General features: G+C 31.7%; 3 protein-coding genes across 4 annotated transcripts; all 3 read left to right on the top strand.

Moving 5' to 3' along the window:
* Positions 7,355-8,310, top strand: LOC108660702. The gene is made up of 2 exons (XM_018114966.1): positions 7,355-7,748; positions 7,838-8,310. The coding sequence occupies exons 1-2, from the start codon at positions 7,355-7,357 to the stop codon at positions 8,308-8,310; spliced, it is 867 nt and encodes a 288-aa protein (XP_017970455.1).
* On the top strand, positions 8,925-13,686 carry LOC18609424 (WAT1-related protein At5g40210). The gene is made up of 7 exons (XM_007044527.2): positions 8,925-9,331; positions 9,413-9,478; positions 9,583-9,696; positions 12,510-12,744; positions 12,873-13,031; positions 13,130-13,281; positions 13,396-13,686. The coding sequence occupies exons 1-7, from the start codon at positions 9,159-9,161 to the stop codon at positions 13,547-13,549; spliced, it is 1,053 nt and encodes a 350-aa protein (XP_007044589.2). The 5' UTR covers positions 8,925-9,158; the 3' UTR covers positions 13,550-13,686.
* On the top strand, positions 16,887-19,889 carry LOC18609425 (WAT1-related protein At5g40240). 2 transcript variants are annotated; one of them, XM_018114649.1, is made up of 7 exons: positions 16,887-17,773; positions 17,886-17,951; positions 18,121-18,234; positions 18,505-18,739; positions 18,829-18,987; positions 19,092-19,243; positions 19,475-19,889. In XM_018114649.1, exons 1-7 carry the CDS (start codon positions 17,601-17,603, stop codon positions 19,638-19,640), a joined length of 1,065 nt encoding a protein of 354 aa, XP_017970138.1. In that variant the 5' UTR covers positions 16,887-17,600; the 3' UTR covers positions 19,641-19,889. The 2 variants fall into 2 exon arrangements, with proteins under 2 accessions (XP_017970138.1, XP_017970139.1); XM_018114650.1 differs by lacking the exon at positions 18,829-18,987.

Here is a 20,162-nt window from a genome sequence, read left to right on the forward strand (position 1 = left end):
TAATGGTTATAAAATCCATTACTTCAATAGTCACACAAATGGGTTTTTAACTGTTCATCAACATTAAAGCTAAGTAACGGTCACATAATATTAAAGCTCTACTTAATGATGTTATTCATTACGTGCATTAATGTCTATTCTTGAGTAATCTCCATTTCTGGCACTATATATATAACTTTCACAATTCATTTAAAGGACTTTCACTTTTCTAGAGCTATAACATTCTCACACAGAGCTTATCTTTTTAACACACTTCAACTTAAAGCTTCTTTGCTTCACTCTACCGCTCACCTATTCTCTATCTACTTTTTGTCTTACTCTATTACTTTGGTAATACAGTTATTCTACCACTTGCCTATTTTCTATCTATTCTCAATCTTACTCTACTATTTTGGCAATACAGTTATTTTACCACTTGCATATTCTTTACTTATCCTCAATCATTATTTAACTTTTCATATATTATTTTTTCACCTGTCATAACACACAGTACTTTAGTAACTACTCCAATCTTCTTCTCCTCCACTTTTGGTACTTCTTTTTTACTTGTTTGCAACACTTCCTTTCCTTTTCACAAAGAACCCTTTTTACAGTTTTCCTTGGTGCTGTTCATGCCAACGTTTCATTGTTCGACAATAGAGTAGGCATAGTAAATAAAAGAGAAATGGAAAGTAGGCAAACTGATAACGGTAAAAAAAAGAGAAGTAACAAGGATGGCTCATGGCAAAGAGAAGAGAAACAATAAGAACGACTATGAAAAGGAGAAGAGAAAAGGCTAGATTGAAGCAATTTTGAAAAAGAAAGCAAGTTAGCCACTTAAGGTTAACAGGTTACTTTAAAATTGATTTTGGGTTAAAATTGATCTTGGGTTTTGGGTGGAGTAACTAATAATTTACTATCAATTAATTACAAAATGAATAGTTGGTTGACAAGGACTTATAATATATTTGGTAGGGGGAATGGCTTAGTAAAGCATTTTGCTAGGTTACTTTTTACTATTGAGAATAGCCATTCAAAAGAACGGCTATTCTCAAAAAAGGAGCTTAGCCATTCCATTCTCTCCATTATTAACCATTCCATGGATGATGAAATAGGATAAAAGTTTCATTAGACGAAAATGTCCTTGTTTATTAGAATCCATAATTCAAGCATTAAACATTTTAGATAACAATATATATATATATATATATCTATCTTTGCACAAGATGCAAATGTACAATCTTCACCCAATTGAGGCAATTGTTATGCCATCAAGATTCTTTAGTCAAAAGGCTTTTAAGACTTGAAGTGGCAGGTTGATGGTTGGCTTGATAAAATTCCACCTTTCAAAATATATTATATAAATAGAGAGCATTTTTGTTTTTTGATAAAATTTTATTAGAGTATAATAAAAAGGTATTTTGTATTCTCATGAAAATATTATTAAAATATAGTCAATGATAATTTTGTCTTTTGGTATAAATATGTGATTAAATTATAATCAAGGGTAATTTTATCTTTGAGTATAAATCTGTGATTAAATTGTAGTGAAGGGTATTTGGTCATTTGGTGTAAGTGTTTTCATCTTTTGATAATATTGAATCAAATATTATAATAGAGGATAGTTTTGTCATTTTATCATTTATTCCTTAGTAATTCCATAGCTATTCTTACCAACCAAACATTAGAATGAGTCGTAGTAGTAATTCTTACCTTATTCCATTTTATGAGTTAAACCACATAACAATCATTTTATTCTATTTTTGTCTTATTTTATTAGCACATAATAACTATTTTATACCATGAACTATATGTACCATTAGAGTGCTTCATTTTCTCACACAAGTTCAGGTCATCGGGTTGATACTCGAAACCAATATAGGTACTAAAATATCCACCCTAACTTTATGCTGTGATCTAGGGCAAAACAAAAGAAAGAAGGTTGTTAAAGGAAAGAAAAGTTGTTGTTGTCTTGATTCATCCTCAATAGTGTTCCTCTTGTACCAAAACAGGAGCATGGAAGTGTAACATATTTTTCTTGCATAAAGAAAGTTATGTTGATTCCTCAAGCCCAATGTCTTATAGTAAGTTATAAACTCAAAATTATCTGATATTGTAATTAATAAAATTTTCAAAAAAGAAAAATTAGTTGATAAATTTTAAAATAATAATATTTTGTTTGATTGATACTTTTATTATTTATTTTTTCATTTTCTTTCTTATAAAAAAAATCAATCAAAAGAAAAGCACATGTTGAGATAAACTCCAATTTAGCGAGGAAAGAGGCAAAGGTACTTAATTCTTGGCATAAATGGATTTGTGAATTGGCCACATGAGAATTGATTCCCTACCAACTATGTGAATTTTAGCATATAAATATTGTAGTTTTTATATGAAAGCATGGGCAATCTTAAAACCCACAAAACTTATGGCATGTTTGGTAGTCATCCCCTTTTTACTCCTAAAATTCTTTCTTCCCTCTGTTTGGTTTGTTTTTGGAGGAAAGAATAGCATATTTGGAATGGTTATTTCGCAAAACCTTACAAAATCTTGAAATGGCTACCATCTCTCTCATGTTATTAGCTATTCCACACTCATGAGAGTAGAGTCCAAAATATTTTGGATTAAAATGTCGTTACTTACTTTCAAAAATTACAAATTTATACCTACAAAATTAATATTTTAAATTAAAAAATTTAAAATATTATTATTTTAATATTTTAATCATAATGATATTTAAATTATAAATACAATATTAATATTTTAAAATATTAATGTTTAAATTATTAAATGAAAATAAAAATGAAAAAAGCAAGTAGAGAAAAAATTAAAAAAATATACTAATATTTTAAAAATAAATTATTAAATTTTTAAAATTTTAAAATTTTAATGAAAAGAAAAGTTGAATGGTTAAAAAAGAAAAAATTTACTTAATTTTGTCTTTTGGTATAAATTTTACTAAATTATATAAAGAGTATTTTTGTTTTTGATGAAAATAAATCTTATTATAATAAAGAGTTTAAGTTTTTAATTATATATTATAAAAAATTAATATTTTAAATTTAAAATTAATTAAAATTATTAATATTTTTANAATAATAATATTTAAATTATAAATAAAATATTAATATTTAAATTATTAATATTTTAAATAAATTATAAATTATTGTCAATTAAAATTTTACTACGCAAGTATACGTATCGAATAGATAGTATATAAGTAAACAGAGTATCGATCTCACAGAGAATTGATCTAAATTTTACTGAGTACTAAAATTAGAACAATTTAATCTTATCTAAACAATCAAATTCCAATAATTAACTTAATTACATAAAACTAATTAACCAAAATTTATACTAAAAAGAAAAATCAAAGTAACAAGATAATTGAGTAAAAATCAAATCAAACAAGCCTAGGATTACAATATCCCTCACACTTTATCTAAATCTTAACTCTCTTCCTTAACTTATTTCAATGGATTAAATTGCTAACCTAGAGCCCTCAATTATTTATAAAGGTCTCTCGACTCATTTTTTAAAAATATCTATTTTAACCAAAACACTATATCCTATGTGAATTGAAATTAAAATAGACTCATTGAGTTTAGACTCTAATTTGGATACATAAGGCTTCTAGGTATATCCCTATTTTGTACGCAAATCAATTAATATGATCTTATGCTATCTCAATTTTAGTCTACACTAAACTCCCTTTCTCGAGTCTGTTTAGGTTCCTAAATCAATTTAATTAGTGATCAACCAATTAAAAGCATTAAGAACAAATTGGAATAAACAATTTAAATCCCATTAAAGATAAGCAAGAAAGATTAAAAGTTTATATTACATGTGAGTTCAATTGCAATCTTAAAAAAATAAATTTAGCTCATAATATCTAATAAAAACTTCGTCTAAAGAAAATTAGCCATTAATCCAAGATAAAGAAAATAAGAAAAACATAAAAGTAAACAGAGAAAACTAATAGTTGAAGCTTTGTGATATTGATTATCCCTCCAATTCTTTTATTTTCTTGCTTTGTTCTTGGCTCCAAATCTCCAAAATAATTGCTTGTTGCCTCTCGCTTAAAACCTCTGAAAAAGTCCTTTAAATAGGCTCCAAATAATTTAATTTTCAAAATCCCATCAAATTTTTAATTTTGAAAAATTGCCTAGTGCCGCGGCCTTGATTTCTTGGCACCATGGCTTTGGATTCTTGTGTGCTTCCTTTTACCAGCGCTGCAACATTTTTCTCCTAGTACTACAGCAATCTATCAACTTCAAATGTGATTTTCACCCTGATCTGCTCTGAACTGGGCAAAGTGGTAAACATAAAAGTTTTAATCCTATCTCTTAATTTTCCAATGGCTTAAGAATCACGTCAATTGGACTTTTGGATTGAAAAATATTCTTCAAATACCACATCATATTCATTCCATGAATACTACTGCCATGCTCCAACTTAGAGAAACATTTTGACCATGATCCGGTCAGAACTGGGCAAATTGAATACATAAATGTTGTAGCCCTTCTCTTATAATTCTAGTGGTCCAATAATCATCTCATTTGGAGTTTTGTAGAAAGATATATGGTCAAAATACCAAAACGTATACAAATTAAGTCATTGCCATACTTGCATTGATTTTCATCAAATGAGCCTTTTTCATTAAATTTCGTACAAAAGCAATAAGAGAAATTAGCAATAACTACTTTTAAAGTAATTTAAAATAAAATAACATAAAATTTAATTAAAATAACTTAAATTAACTACTCAACATGTAATCAAACTTAAACTAAAAAAACACTTAAAATGCTATGATCCGAACTTAAAATGTCAAAGATCTAACTACTTAAGCCCCTTAAAATGTGTCAAAATAACTGTATATAATAGAGTTATCAATTATTAATTTTAAAAAATAGAACAAAATAAAAATAAATAATTATATATTATAATGAAGAGTATTGTTATTTTTTTATCACCTATTCTTTTGTAATTCTAAAATTATTTTTACCAACCAAATATTATAATAAGTCATAATAGTAACTATTATCGTATTGCATTCCATTAACCAACATTATAATATTTCTATTATATTTTTAACCTAGTCTATTATCATATAATACCTATTCCATTCCATTTTATTTTATTTTGCAAACCAAACATGCAATCAGAGGTGGAGGGCCGTCACCCCTCAGTTTTTAATTTTTTTATTTTTAAGTTTAAAAATTAAAATATATAATTTCGTCACCGCTATTGATTTTAATGAATTACTTTAGAGTAATGGTAAGGAGCTTAAATTATATTTTGAAAGACCTAGGTTCAATCCATTCTAGGCCCAAATTTTGAATTTTTTTTTTTATAATTGAGGGAGGGGGGATTCGAACTCTACTCTTTAAGCAGGGGGATTATGCACTAACCAATGAGATAAATGCTCAAGTGCACCCAAATTTTGAAAATTTGTTTTCCCATTTTTCCTTTTTTTTTTCTTTTTGTTTGACAAAAACCCTTCAAAATGTTTCTTTTTTCCCTTCAAATTGTTTCCCTTTTTTCTTTCTTTTTCAACCCTTCAAGCCGTTTCTCCCTTTTTTTTCGTAGGTTTCTTTTTAAACCCTACCCTTTAACTCATATAATTCCTTTTTCTTTTTTTCCTTAATAGAAACCCTTCACTTTTTTTTCTTAAACGGTTCCTCTCTTTTTTTTTCTTGGGTTTTTTTTAAACCCTATCTTTAATTCATACAAATTTGAAATCCCTTTCTCTTCTTCAAACCAAATAATTATGCTAAGCTTTTTAACTCATACAAATTTTGAAATCCGTAACATCTAAGATGAAACTGTTGTAATTCACAAGTAATATTTCTTTAGTTCCCAATTTCCAATTCAATTTTAATTTTTACTTTTTTTTATGTTAGTAATATTTGAATTTATAAAGGATATTGTAGATCAATTATTGTTATCTATTTTAATTTAATGGGCATACTTTTATTCTTTTATAGGTGAAGGTGATTGATCAAAAAGCCCAAAATATAATCTTGAAGTTAGGTTTTGTTATCATTGCTAGGGTGAGTTTCTTCAACTATTAATATGCGTTGTTCATTATTGATCACAATTCGGGGGATTTGGCTTAAAACTGGACAAGAATGTGATTAAAATATTTAAAAATTTCAATAATTTTATCTTACTTTTTCAAATTAAATAGGTACAAAGCCATGATTAATTCAAACATTGATTTTTACTTCAAAAAAAAATCTTGGCAAGACAATTTTGACCTTCCTTGTTCAGAACACGTCAACTGTGAATGTCCATAATCCTCATCTAAAAGTTTCCAATCCTTTAGATAATGAATCTCCTTATCTAAACTCTCACCTTACTAAGTTTGCCATTATTGAACCTAAAGAATTTGATGATCTTTCTTTAGAGCGTGATCCAAGATTACATAAGCTAATAAGTGATTACCCAGTAGACCAAAAGGATGCAATATGCAAAACTTATCTTAAGCTTGGTCCATATAAAGGGATTCCACAAAAAGGTGTTTATCCAGCAAATGAAAAGAATGGTTGACGGTTTGTTTATGCTTGGTTTAAGTTGTATTTTGACTGGTTGGAATATTTTCCAACAAAAGATAAAGCATATTGTCTTCCATGCTTTCTATTTGCTAAGTCTTATGGTCATTTCGAATTAACTACTTTTATAGTTGAAGGTTTTCGACATCAGAGGAAAGTCAACATGGGGAATGATTGTTTTTTCCTAAACCATGAAGGAAAGGGTGAAAATTCTGCAAATAAGAAAGCTGAGTGTTGTTGTGATTTAATGAATTCATCTTAAAATATTTAGAAGGTTGTTAACAAACAAAAGTCTGAAAAAGTTTTAAAAAATTGATTGCAACTCAAAGTTTTAATTGATGATGCTAAGTTGTGTACATTTCAAGGTATTGCCTTTAGAACTCACAATGAATGTAAGGATTCAATTAATCATGGCAATTTTATTGAAATCATAAAACAGATTGCTTCTTACAGTGAGGAAGTAGCTTAAGTTGTCTTGGATAATGCTTGTCAAAATGCCTCTTATATATCTCCTATGATTCAAAAGGAGATTTTGGCCCTTTATGCAAGCAAAATCCAAAGTTTCATTCAAGAAGAAATTGGTGATTCAAAATTTTATATTCTTGTAGATGAATCATGAGATGGTGCAAAAAGAGAGCAAATAGCTATTGTTTTAAGATTTGTTGATAAAGAAAGGCTTCATTTGAAAGAGGTTTTTTGATTTGGTTTATGTGGAGAAAACTAATGCTTATACTTTGAAGGAGAAAATTTGTAGTGTGTTTGGTTTTCATAATCTTATCATCCAAAATATTCGAGGGCAAGGATATGATGGTGCTAGTAATATGCAAGGTGAATGGAAAGGATTACGAGCATTATTTTTTAAAAAGTGCCCATTTGCTTATTACATTCATTGTTTTGCTCGTCGACTACAACTAATATTGGTAGCAGCATGCAAAAATGTTATCCCTATTGAGCATTTTTTCTCCCATTTGGCTCTTAATATTAATGTTGTTGATTCCTTTGCAAAAAGAAAGGATCATTTGCAAATTGCTGGCACAATTGAGATTGTAGAGTTGGTTTCTACTGATGAGCTTGAAATTGGAAAAGGCAAAAATCAAGTTGGCTCATTAAAAAGGGCAGGTGATACACAATGGGGCTCTCATGTAAGGTCTCTTCGTAGCTTACTTGATTTGTGGAATCTGACTCTCAAAGTTCTAAGTGAAATAATAAATGAAGGTGGCACTTCATCCCACAAGGCCTCAGCTAATAGAGATTATGATTTGATGACCACATTTGAATTTTTTTTATTCTACATCTTATGATAGAGATTTTGGAAAAGGCAGATAATTTATGCGGACTTCTTCAGCATAAATCACAAGACATTGTTAATGCAATGAATTTAGCAACTACAACAAAGAAAGTTATTCAAAACTTTAGAGATAATGGGTATGATGTTTTGTTTCAAGAAGTCGAGTATTTTTGTGAGAAACATGAGATAGAAATTCTTGATATGAATGGTCCTCATCAATCAAGTAGAGGCCGAGTACTAAAAGGTCAGCAAATTCTGATGATGCATCATTATAGGATTGATTTATTCATTGGTATTATAGATTTAGGGCTACAGGAGATGAATAGTAGAATTACTGAAGATATAATGGAGTTGCTTGTTCTTAGCTCATCTTTGGATCCTAAATATGGATTTAAATTATTCAAGATTGATGACATCTGCAAGCTTGTGCAAAAGTTCAATCCTTATGACTTCACTCATCCAGAAAAACTGCATATATATGAAATATGAATTAGAGCTTTTTGAACTTGATATTAGGCGAGATCTATGTTTGCAAAGTGTTTCAAATTTCTCAAAACTATGCCAGTTAATGTCAAAGACAAAAAAATCAATTGTATATCCTCTCCTAGATCGTTTGGTTCGATTTATCTTAAGTCTTCCAATTTCTATAACAACTATAGAGGGTGCATTTTCAACCATGAAAATTGTAAAGACAAGATTGTGTAACAAGATGGAAGATGATTTTCTTGCTAGTTCACTTATCCTTTACATTGAAAAAGAGATTGCTAAGACTATTGACATCGATTTAATTATCGATGAATTTGAAAGTGTGAAAGCATGTCAAGCACATCTTATGATGCCTACTTGAAAATCTAATGTTAATTTTTTTTGTTTTATGTCTATTTATTTTGGTGAATCTGAAAATTTATATTTTAATTGTTAATAAAATTTTATATTATAATTTAATTTTATTTCAAAAGTTATTAATTTTTTACTCCAAATCAAAGTATTGACCTGATCTATGACCTTGAATAATGACTCGACACCCCTCATACAAAATTCTTGATTCGTCATTGCGTGCAATTAAAGTTACTTCAACGAAGCTGGCGAACTATGAAGGTGTGCAGTGAGTTGTTGTTAGTACTGTCACTAATCTGGGATCCATCATGCGGTACAAAATTGTCATCATATTATTTCATAGGTATGGTATCTTTGCAAAATCCAAATAAAGCCCCCCTTCCTCCCTTTTTCTACCCTCTTCTTTTCTATATCTTCGGAAGGTGACTGGTTTATCATCTGCCTCGAACATAGAATAGCATCACCCCCAAAGCTAAAGGCACATAAAGAGAGGAGAGAAGATGTGGGGAGCAAGTGTAACTGCTGTAATGGTTTCAACAGAGTTCTTGGAGGTGGGCTTAAACACTGTAAATAAGGCTGCCATGAACAGAGGACTCAGTGATTTTGTCCTAGTTTTGTACTCAAACATCCTTGCCATCTTCATTCTTGCTCCGTGCATCTTCATCTTCTATAGGTAACTCTATATACATTCAGCTTCTTCTATTCAAATTCAAATTCCAATTCAATTTTATTTAATATTGTTGGCATATGACAGAAAAAGAACCCCCCCTCTTCTTACATGGTCCAGCATCTGCAAAATTTTCCTTCTAGGCGTGCTCAGGTACTTTTTCCCTGTGACTTGTAACGAAAGTTTAATCTTATATCTAGGGAGACTTGACTCTGCAACTGGTGATGGCAACTTGAGTATTTCCAATTGGATTGCAGTTATGCTGGACAGATATGCGCATATACTGGACTAGGATATGGCTCTCCAACTCTGGCCTCGGCCATGGCTGATCTCTCTCCAGCCTTCACTTTCTTATTTTCCATCATTTCTAGGTACGTTCCGGTTTCTGTTTATTTTCAGTGCCTAACTACTTTCAGGACAGTGGCCGAAAACAAACTTAGATTCAGAACCTTTTCGTTTCGCATGTATCATTGTCTCTGGACATTGTTAATGGCTAGTGATTGATTCAGCATCATTCATCTGTGTATCTGTGTATATCGTTTCCTCACCCTTTAATGGCCGGTGATTGATTCAGCATCATTCATCTGTGATCTGTCCATATCGTTTCCTCACCCTTCAACGGCCGGTGATTGATTCAGCATCATTCATCTGTGATCTGTCCATATCGTTTCCTCACCCTTCAACGGCCGGTGATTGATTCAGCATCATTCATCTGTGATATCTCTACATCATTTCCTCACCCTTTGGCCACTAGGGAGCCTAGTGCGCACCCAAGTGGCACAAGCAAACAAGAATAATTGCACTAAAGGTTAATGTAGGAAATAACCCCCAGAAGACCAAAAGCAAGGGGTTTCATCCTAGTACAATGTTTACCCGTCATTTACATCCATCCTAGAGAAATGCTAACTCGTCTCCATAAGGATCGCATTTTAACTTTTGTTAGTAAAAAATTTTCAACGTTAACCTCCTATTATTTTATACATATAATTGATAGAAGTATGATTTTTTAAAAAACAAATATTGGATGAAATAATTTTTAGATGTATGTTTTATAAGATTTGATTAATTAAAATGTTTAAAATGATAGAGGTCCAATTTAGAAAATTTTGATAAAAAAAAAAAAGAAGAAAAGAATCAATTGTGACAATTTAATTGGGACAAAGAGAGCATTGAAGAAGATATGAGGAGGCATTGAAGAATTTAAGCGGCATCCTCAGTTAAAAGGTTCGAAACAAGGGCGCTAAGGAAGGTGAATCTCAATAAAACATACTATATGTGAAGTAGACAGCAAAGCAAACCAGCTCCTTCCCTTACTGTCCAAAACAGTACAAAGATGCACTGCCTCACCCCCAAGCCCAAAGCGACCCTCAGATCAACTATAAACCTTCAGGTGGAAAACATTACTCAAATAATCACACAGGACCATTTAAAAATTATTTGTTTCTATTCTTAAAGCCACAGCATCTAAACAAAAATGGGAAAAGTGCGTTTCCTTATGTTAGGGGTTGCCCTTTGGCAGGGGAGGAGCGTCCGTTTGCAATGGGCACCCCAAAATTTTTGAAATTTTGTATATATTATATATTTTTTAATGATTTTTCAAAATAATTTCTTATTAAATAATTAGTATAATTAAAAAATAATAAAATAATCTTACAAGCCTCATTCAATTTTACTCAAATTTTTAATTTTTTAAGTCTCTCCACTCATTTTTTCCTCTTTTCTTTTTTGTCATTGTATTGTGAAATTATAAAAAGGTAAAGTTTTTATTTAATTTTTTCTAATTCTATTATTATTTTTTTATTTTTTTATTTTTTTCAATTATAGTTTATTTGCTCATATATTTTAAGTTTCGTTAGATTTTCTTTTTTAAATTTTTACGAATCATTAATCACATTCTTTTTTTTGTTATATAGGTTATATGTCCTCCTTGTCATGATTTTTTTTCTATTATGTGGATTTTATTTTTTAAAATTTAAAAAATATTGTATATGTAATTCTCAAATATAAGTTCTAGTATTGTATGGTTGGTTGTTGTTTACAATTTCACTAATATATTATTTTTTATTAATCTTAATTATATAAGAAAAAATTATCTTGAGTATATGTTTTTAATGTGCTTTACGCTTTATATTTAGTTGAAAGGAAATCATTTTGAGTATAAGAAAAAATTATTAATTTTGTATATCATATTTAACTATTTATATATTATGCATTATAGTTTAATATTTAGTATTATAAACTTAAATATAATAAAATAAGAATATTAGATATTAACTACATTAATTTTGTAATTGTTTATATTGAGAAAGACAGGATTTCGAAACAAAATAGATGATAAGTTTCTTTCAAATAATTTAGTTGTTTATATTAAAAAAGATATTACCATCATCGAGTAAAACTTTCTTAAAGTATTATTATAAGTTTTTTTTTTCTTTTTGTTCTTTTTATTTACATGTTAAATAAAATTATTGTCTATTATAAATATTTTGATTATTAATGGTTAAGTTCAATATATTAGTTTTAAAAATTTTTAACTTTTATTCTTCTTAGCCTTTGGCCCCTCCAATAAAAATTGACTAACTCCGTCCCTGCCTTTTGGCTTTTATACTCTGCAAATATTGAACTGTAGTATGACTAAAAGTTGAGCGAATAAATAAGTAAGCTTTAGGGGAGGTTGGTTTGCAATCAGCATCATGTCATTTTATTTAAAATTTTTATAAATATTATACTACAGAAGAAAAACTTCCTTTAACAGGTAGAATGCTTATAAAAAGAAAATGGTGTATAGAATTTTTCAAAATCTTTCTGCTACTCAAGTACCCAAAAAAAAAAGGTCTGCTCATAGATAAGTAGTTGTTAAGGAGTAGCTTTTGGTGTATGACAAATTCTCGTAAGTAATAATTTCTATATTGTTTCCCTGTAATGTTAAATTTTGTTAGCTACAAAAGGTGACGATAGTGTCTGTAATTGTTTAATAAGGGTATATATAACAGAGTATAGAAAACGAGGCTTACATGTATATGTCCCTTGTGGAGATTCTATTTTTCGAGTAAGATGTTAGAATAATAATTACCTAGCCCCAAAGTCATACAAGAAAGATTATACGATCCGTACTCCAAAAGCCTACATTATATTGTTATAGTGTCAATAGCAAAAGACACGAATCAAATATTGGTTTGTTCAGGATGGAAAAGCTGGACTTGGGAATCAAAAGCAGTCAGGCAAAGTCTTTGGGCACTCTGGTATCAATCTCGGGGGCATTGGTTGTGACTTTATACAAAGGCCTGCCACTTACCAGTACTCCATCCAATAATAGATTGCTTGGCGAACTTCTTCTGATTCCTCAATCAAACTGGGTTATTGGAGGCATTTTCCTTGCATCTCATAGTGTTATCTTTGCAATTATACTCAATGTTCAGGTACATCTCTAATAAATGTACAATAAACACGTTTGTTTTCATGTATAATTTGCTGCAATTTTGCCCTCTAAGATTGACCGGAAAAAACATGGAGTAGTAATTTCCCTTTTTCCTCTCAAAAACTACAGACTTGGATTATAAGGCGCTACCCTGCGGAGATGATTGTAACACTCATTTGTAGCATCTTTGTCTGCATACTATCCTCGCTTGTCTCGCTGATTGTAGAGAAGGACCCAAATGCTTGGAGACTCGGGCTAAATATGGAGTTAATAGCTATTGTCTACACGGTAAGTTCACACACCAAACCAAATCCTTTAGTTCTGTCCTAATCATCTCTCCTCGTTTTGAAATTTGAATTAACTCGAGGCACCCTCTTGATCTCTAGGCAGCTTTCGCGGTAGCATTTCGAAGTGTTGTTCACAAATGGGCATTGCGCAGGAAAGGACCTATCTATGTTGCCATGTTTAAGCCACTTGGGATGGTCATTGCCCTTGCTATGGGGGTAACCCTTCTTGGTGACACACTTTATCTTGGGAGGTAAAATTTTTCCGTGTATAATAAACTATTACCAATGAAGTTTGATTGTGTTTGCTTTACTTGAAAGTTTGGAGGAGATAACAAATATGGTTTCAATTCAAAATATAACTGCAGTTTACTGGGAGCAGCCATAATAGCTATTGGATTTTATGCTGTGATTTGGGGGCAATCCCAGGAAGAGAAAATGGTTGAAGATGCAGAAATTTATAACTCTGAACGATCCTCAGCTAAAGATCCTCTACTCCCAGACCGGGGCTTGGTGGCGTAGTTTATTGATTTTCACAAAACATGAAAGAGGAGAGCTACTGAGAAATCCTGAAGGAAAAATGGAATAAGCTCGTCAAGATGCCCTTCTGTATACAAGAAATTCTCGAAATAAAATTGGGATTCAGATAGTTGAGCGTAGTGCATTGACTCCCATGACTTCATTTTCCGTTAACAAAATAAGAGGTCAGGGTTCTCAATTGGGACAAACTTTTGTAAGGTTGTTTTATTTATATTAAATTCCTAGGATTAAATAAAATTAAAAATAGTATCTACGTAAAATTTGATAAATAAATAATTTATTTATTGCAAAGACGCTAGGACTTTTCCCTTGATAATGCAAAGTGTGAACTACATCGTATTGAGAAACAGGCAATCATGGTTGACCCTGGATTTTGGGCTGAAATGTGGGGAAAGGCTGAAGAAGAGTGGCAGCAATGGAGAGGGAGAGGGGGGGAGAGAAGCAGTGATGCTTGGACTCAAAAAGAAAAATAAGAGGAAATTTTGGCAGTAAAAATCAAAGATAACAACTTATGTGTGCAGAGATGAAAATAATAGGAGAATAAAGTTGAAGGTAATCAACTAAGCGTGGGAAGAAAAGAAATACGATCATTTGAAAGCTAAATGTGAAATAAATAAAGATAAATAAAAGGAGGAAAAAACACTTGACGGTGGTTTCATTGGAATTGTCTGTTTACTGTGAATATTGTGGTATTGTGTTGTTTATTGCTTGTTTGGTTACAAGACAGAATGCAACTTTATCGTGGAAATCAGTTGAAGGAACAGGTTGTCTCTTTTGAACTGCAAAATTATGTAAATATATACGGTTGGAAAACAGTTGAAGGAACAGGTTGTCTCTTTTGAACTGCAAAATTATGTAAATATATACGGTTGGAAAACAGTTCAAGCATTTTCCTATCCTGTTGAGCTGGCTCAGTTGGTTTCTGTGAGATTGGCATCTCATTAGCTACTTGGAAACAAGCACAAGGTTGTACTGCAATTCATTTCTGTTTATACAGGAATGTGTGTCCTTCACCAATACGATGAAGGAGGCATAGGGGATCCAGGTAAAGCAGAGAGAGCATGGTGATGAGATCTTTGATTAATGGGTCGCGACGATAGACTTTGATATTGCCCTGATTTTTAGTTGAAAAAGAGCAATGGTTGATTTGGACTGTTGTGCGCCCCTTCATGCAATCAATTATTTGGATATTTTTACAAGAAATAGCTCTTCTGGCATCACCTTAATTTCTTAATAATTCTTAGGACTATCAATCCTAAAGGCTGTTCCATGCTTTAATGACTTCATCGACTAGAATATTACAGATCAGGGCTCAGGCCATAAGTTTTGTTAATTGATCATTGAACGAGGTTAACATGATACACGAATATATATCCTGACGGAAATTTGCAGATACGACATTTATGCATATATATATATATATATATTCATCTAGTGCTTGAAAGCATCCTGCCAATAAAAGCCCCTTCTTGCGAAACTAGGAGAGGAGGTCACAAAAAAGACCTGTATCTTTTAAAATCAATAAAAGCGAAATCAACATCGGTACCACATTTTGATTTACAGATGCGTGTATCATGTGGTCGTGACTCCTCAAAATGGAGACAGTCGTGTGTATGTTCAAAAAACAATGATGGTAACACTAGTGGTACCTTTCACTCAATGTAATAGTTGCGGTCCTAATAAGTATCATGAAGAGTTTTGGACTGATGCAACATCACCAAAAATATTCATCCAGAATACAAATGCCCTGCCCCTTGCTGGTGCCTTTTTTTCTAATTTAATGCCAAGTGTCCTCTACCCGTTAACATTGAGTTCATGTCAAGTAACGGTGTTTGAAGGTGTAAAACCAGTAGGATTTTATGGTCCTTTTCCAATCTTGTGTTTTGATTTGCTGTTGTTTTCTTTATATATATATATATATATATATTTTGCATCTTTCCTATCTTTTCCATACAAGTGCCAATATGGGTTGGCTCGGTCTAGTTTGATCCAAATCATTGTGGATTGGAAAAATGTGAGCTGGGCCGAGTCAGCTCATTGTCTGCATGAGCGATCAAAATCTCAATCCAGCCCATAAGTCAGACTGGGTGAACTCACTTCTTTTTTTTTTTTTCAAAAAAATTTTCACAATTCTATTTAACAAATTCTTTATCAATAAAATTTTTATAAAATTTAATCAATAAATTGAATAATAAAAACATGTTACAAATAAAATAAATTACATCAAATATAAATAAAATTTCAATGTTTAGCACAAACTACAATCTCATAAACAAAAGTACATAACTAAATAAATGAAAACTTTAAGACTTATTTATGTCCTCAATCCTCATCTTCAAGTAAAACATTTGAATTTTTCTTTGGACAATCCTCAATCCTCATCTTCAAGTAAAACATTTGAATCTTTTTTTTACAGTAATGATGTCTCAAGTTTGAATTATTATCATCTAATATTCTTTGTCATAAAAAAAATAGTAAATTTCAATCTTAATTAAAATTATTAATTTGACAATCGAAGATTAAAGATATTAAGATATATAAAATAAATAATACTATTATAGTTAAATTATTATTTTTATATAATTAAATATATAAAATTATTTAATTAACTAAAATTATTAATTTAATTTTTTTTCCTGATCTGCATCAAACCCGAAATAGTTCATTGATCAAATGAAGTGACCTATTTAGATCTGATTCTAATATGGACCTAAATTTTTAAATTCCAACCAACCTTACTTTCAACAAAAAAATAAACCTACTCAATGAAACAGACTTATTTTGACAGATTTACTTTTCCATCTATCAGGCTCCAGGGAAAGCTGTCTCCTTACATTTTACTTAAATTCAACAATTCAAACAAAAGCCGGTAGGGACAATCAACAATCATTCCACAAACATCTGATCAAGCAGACATTCACAACACCAAAGGGCCGAAAGAGTGATCAAATCAATTAGCAGGACTCCCAAAAAATCCAAAATCAAACAGACACAAGAGCCCTCAAAACCAGCAAGACTCAAGCAGCAAGCAAGGAATTCAAATCGAAAGAAGTCGAACGGTAGAGCCCAAAAAGACGCCAGGGGTGCGAATAGAGGGAAAAAAAAAAAAATCCCAAAACCATTATTTCAGCTCAGAATGGAAACACTGTTAGTTAGAATGTTTAATCAAGTTAAAAATTACAAAACATATACGACACATGGCATGATTACATTGACGGGTAGAAAAGTGAGGCACGGGATGGGGCAGGGATTTCTGTTCATTCATTTGAGCATCTAAACTACCAGAAAAAACATAATCATTTTCCAGGATAAGAAGTCCTAGCCTATTAGCACTTCACTTCAGTGGGTTGAAAGGTGCGTTTTCACATCAAAAAGGAGGCAATGGAAAATGGTCACTTGCTGTAAAAGCTATGAAGTGAATGATATCTTACAAGACTGACAAATTTACAAGAAAAAAAAAGGGTTCTGTAGCAGCCTATCCGATTATCATTTTCTCAATTAAATTCAAAAGAAGACTTGCAGGAGCAGGAACGATCTTTCTGCTTTCCGGTAAGGCTCAGTATACAAATTGAATTAACAAATTTAGCCGGTGTACTGGCAACCCTAGCCGGTGAAGTCTGCTCCGCATTTGACAATTTGTATAATTTAAACTTAGAATATCCCAGAGATTAAGAATCCAAATCCTCCACCAGGAATCTGGAAGGGTTCCAATCTTTTGGAGTAGTCTACCCTTTCCTCTATTCTTGGCACCCAGCGTTTGAAACAATGAGCAAATGTGCGCCAATAATCGGCTTTCATTATTAACGGTGCAGAATAAGTGGGGTTGAAATTTTCATTTTTTTCGATACAAAAAGTCATGCGAGATAGTGACTCTCTAGGTCCGATTCCATTCAAAGGCTCGTTATACAACCCACCCAGTACTTGGGACTAAAGCAACTAATATCTGGAGAATAAATCTTCCATCTTAAGTTCCAGTTGATATGTGTTTATTTGTCTAGAACCAGGCAGAAACGAAGAGAAAGGTTGCGCAAAAATGGGGACTCTGCTGCCTTTTGTGGGAATGGTAATGGTAATTTTGGCTCAAGTTAGCAGCATGGTACTAACCAAAGCAGCAATGTCTAGTGGGGTTAACAAATATGTTCTGATTGTCTACTCTAATGTCCTCTCCAGCCTTATTCTTCTTCCGTGCTCTTTCATATTCCACAGGTTCCGATGTTTCTAGCTTTTCCTTAAATCTTAACAAATTTAGCAGAAGATTGTTGCTGTAACTCATTTTTTATCATGGTTTTCTAACTTCCGATTTCTGGAGTTTTGGCAGATCGATGCATCTTCCATTGAACTCCTCCAATCTCTACAGATTAATCTTTTTACTTGCCTTGATTGGGTCTGTAACATGTTTCCCTGTGCACTTTCATTTTTGTTTTCTAGTTTGGCTTGTCCTGCAATTTCAAGCATTTTATTGCTTTGATATTTCAAGATTATAAGTTATGAGTAGTATCTTTTGTCAATTATTTAAAAACATCTTAGATTCATCTCATCCTTTCTCCATGCAGATGCGTTGGCCAGCTATGCGGATATGCTGGTATACAGTACAGTTCTCCTGCTTTGGCAACAGCCATGCTCAATCTTGTTCCAGCTTTTACATTCATACTTGCCATCATTTGCAGGTTCTCATTCTTTATAAATTTTCAATGCCTGAATGGTATCACCAAATAAAGATCTCGATGCTAATTAGTGCCTACTGGGAACTTAGTGCTTCTGCAATTACTCCATTTAGTTTGGCAGCACCATGCGAAAATCTTGATTCTGTTAAAATTTCATGGGCTTACCAATCTTTCAGTGCATACTAATCTGTAAAACTAGAAGCGTATAATGTAATACTTTAAATGGCTGTTTTTATGTCAACCTTCAAATCTTTTGAAATGGTGATGATTTAGGATGGAAAAGCTGAAATGGAGAAGCATAAGCAGCCAATCAAAGGTCTTAGGAACTGTAATCTCTATAACAGGGGCATTTGTTGTGACATTATACAAGGGGCCAACAATTCTGAGTACACAATCGCTAGTTGTGCTGCCTCATCAGCTTCTTTCCTCTCCACAATTAAACTGGGTCCTTGGAGGGCTTCTTCTTGCAGCTGAAGCTCTTATAAATTCTGCCTGGTATATAATACAGGTTAGTTTATTGGCCCATCTTATATATTATCCTACCTGTAAAATGGGTTTAAAGGTAGAAACTGATTTTTATCTTCTGTAAATCTGCAGACATTGGTACTTAAAAAGTTCCCAGCAGTACTCACTGTCATGTTTTATCTTTGCTTCTTTAACGCCATTCTGTCCACTATATATTCTTTGATTCTGGTTAGAGACCCTAGTGCTTGGAAACTAAGACCTGGTATAGGGCTTGTTGCTATTTTATACTCAGTAAGCACATTACAAGACCTATCTTCTGTTTCTCAATTCACTTACAATGGAACATCCTAAAGATTGAAAGTCAAAATTTATATAGCATGGTGCTATTTGTGCAGGCGATAATTGCAACTACCTTCCGTATCAGCTTGTGTTCATGGTGCCTATGGAAAGTAGGACCTCTCTATGTTTCCATGTTCAAGCCCTTGGCCGTTATCTTCGCAGCTGTTACGGGCATCGTCTTCTTAGGAGATGCTGTTTCTCTTGGAAGGTATTAAACAAATTTATCTCAGTTTTTCCCATCAATTCTATTGCATTAGCAGACATGAGTTGATAACATCACAATCTCTATCATTTGGCCAACAAGTTTCAGCGTGAATTTGAGAGAACTTTACTTTCAGGAAAATGTTGGGAGTTAAATACTACTATTCATTTTGTTCTGTAAATTAGTTTCTTTCACTTTCATTGAAACTAATGGTGACTGCTGCTGGCTCTATTGTAGTCTGATTGGTGCAGTCATAATTGTTATTGGGTTTTACGCTGTGCTGTGGGGAAAAGCTAACGAGGAGAATGTGAAGGAGGACAATGGAGTGGAGAGTTTAAATCCACCAAGCGAAAAGCTCCCTCTGTTGCAAAACAGAACACAAGGCATAAGTTCTTCTGTATAGACTTACTATAAATTGATGAAAAATGAAAATTGTAAATCCAACCAATCAACACTATTCTAGCATTAATCAAGGTAGCAAATTCCCTGTGTTAAAGGTATTTGATTCCAATTATACAAAGGGCACTACCACTATCTGTAGTAGCATTTTGTTTTAAACTATTTGTAAAGGAGTTCTTTTTGATAAGAGAGAGAAAGTGTTATAAATAAGTAAAAAGATGTATTGGAGGTGGTGAAGAGGAAAATTGAAGTAGTTTTTGAAATATTGAGTATTGTGGTAGGTGGAAAAAATTAGAGAGAGCATATTTTGAGAGAGAAGCTCTAAGTGAAAATGTATTGTACTAACTTTGAAAAATCTTTCAAAATGAATTATGAATGTTCAATATATAATACCAGAAGAGACAGCTACTCAATAATAAGTTTTAATGCACATAATGAATAATATTATTGAGAAAAGTTTTAATTAACATTTTGGATAACCATTATTGAAACCCATTATGTGACTATTAAAATAGTGATTTTATTG

The sequence above is a fragment of the Theobroma cacao genome, chromosome 2 (genome assembly GCF_000208745.1).
Source record: "Theobroma cacao cultivar B97-61/B2 chromosome 2, Criollo_cocoa_genome_V2, whole genome shotgun sequence".
Classification (NCBI taxonomy): domain Eukaryota; kingdom Viridiplantae; phylum Streptophyta; class Magnoliopsida; order Malvales; family Malvaceae; genus Theobroma; species Theobroma cacao.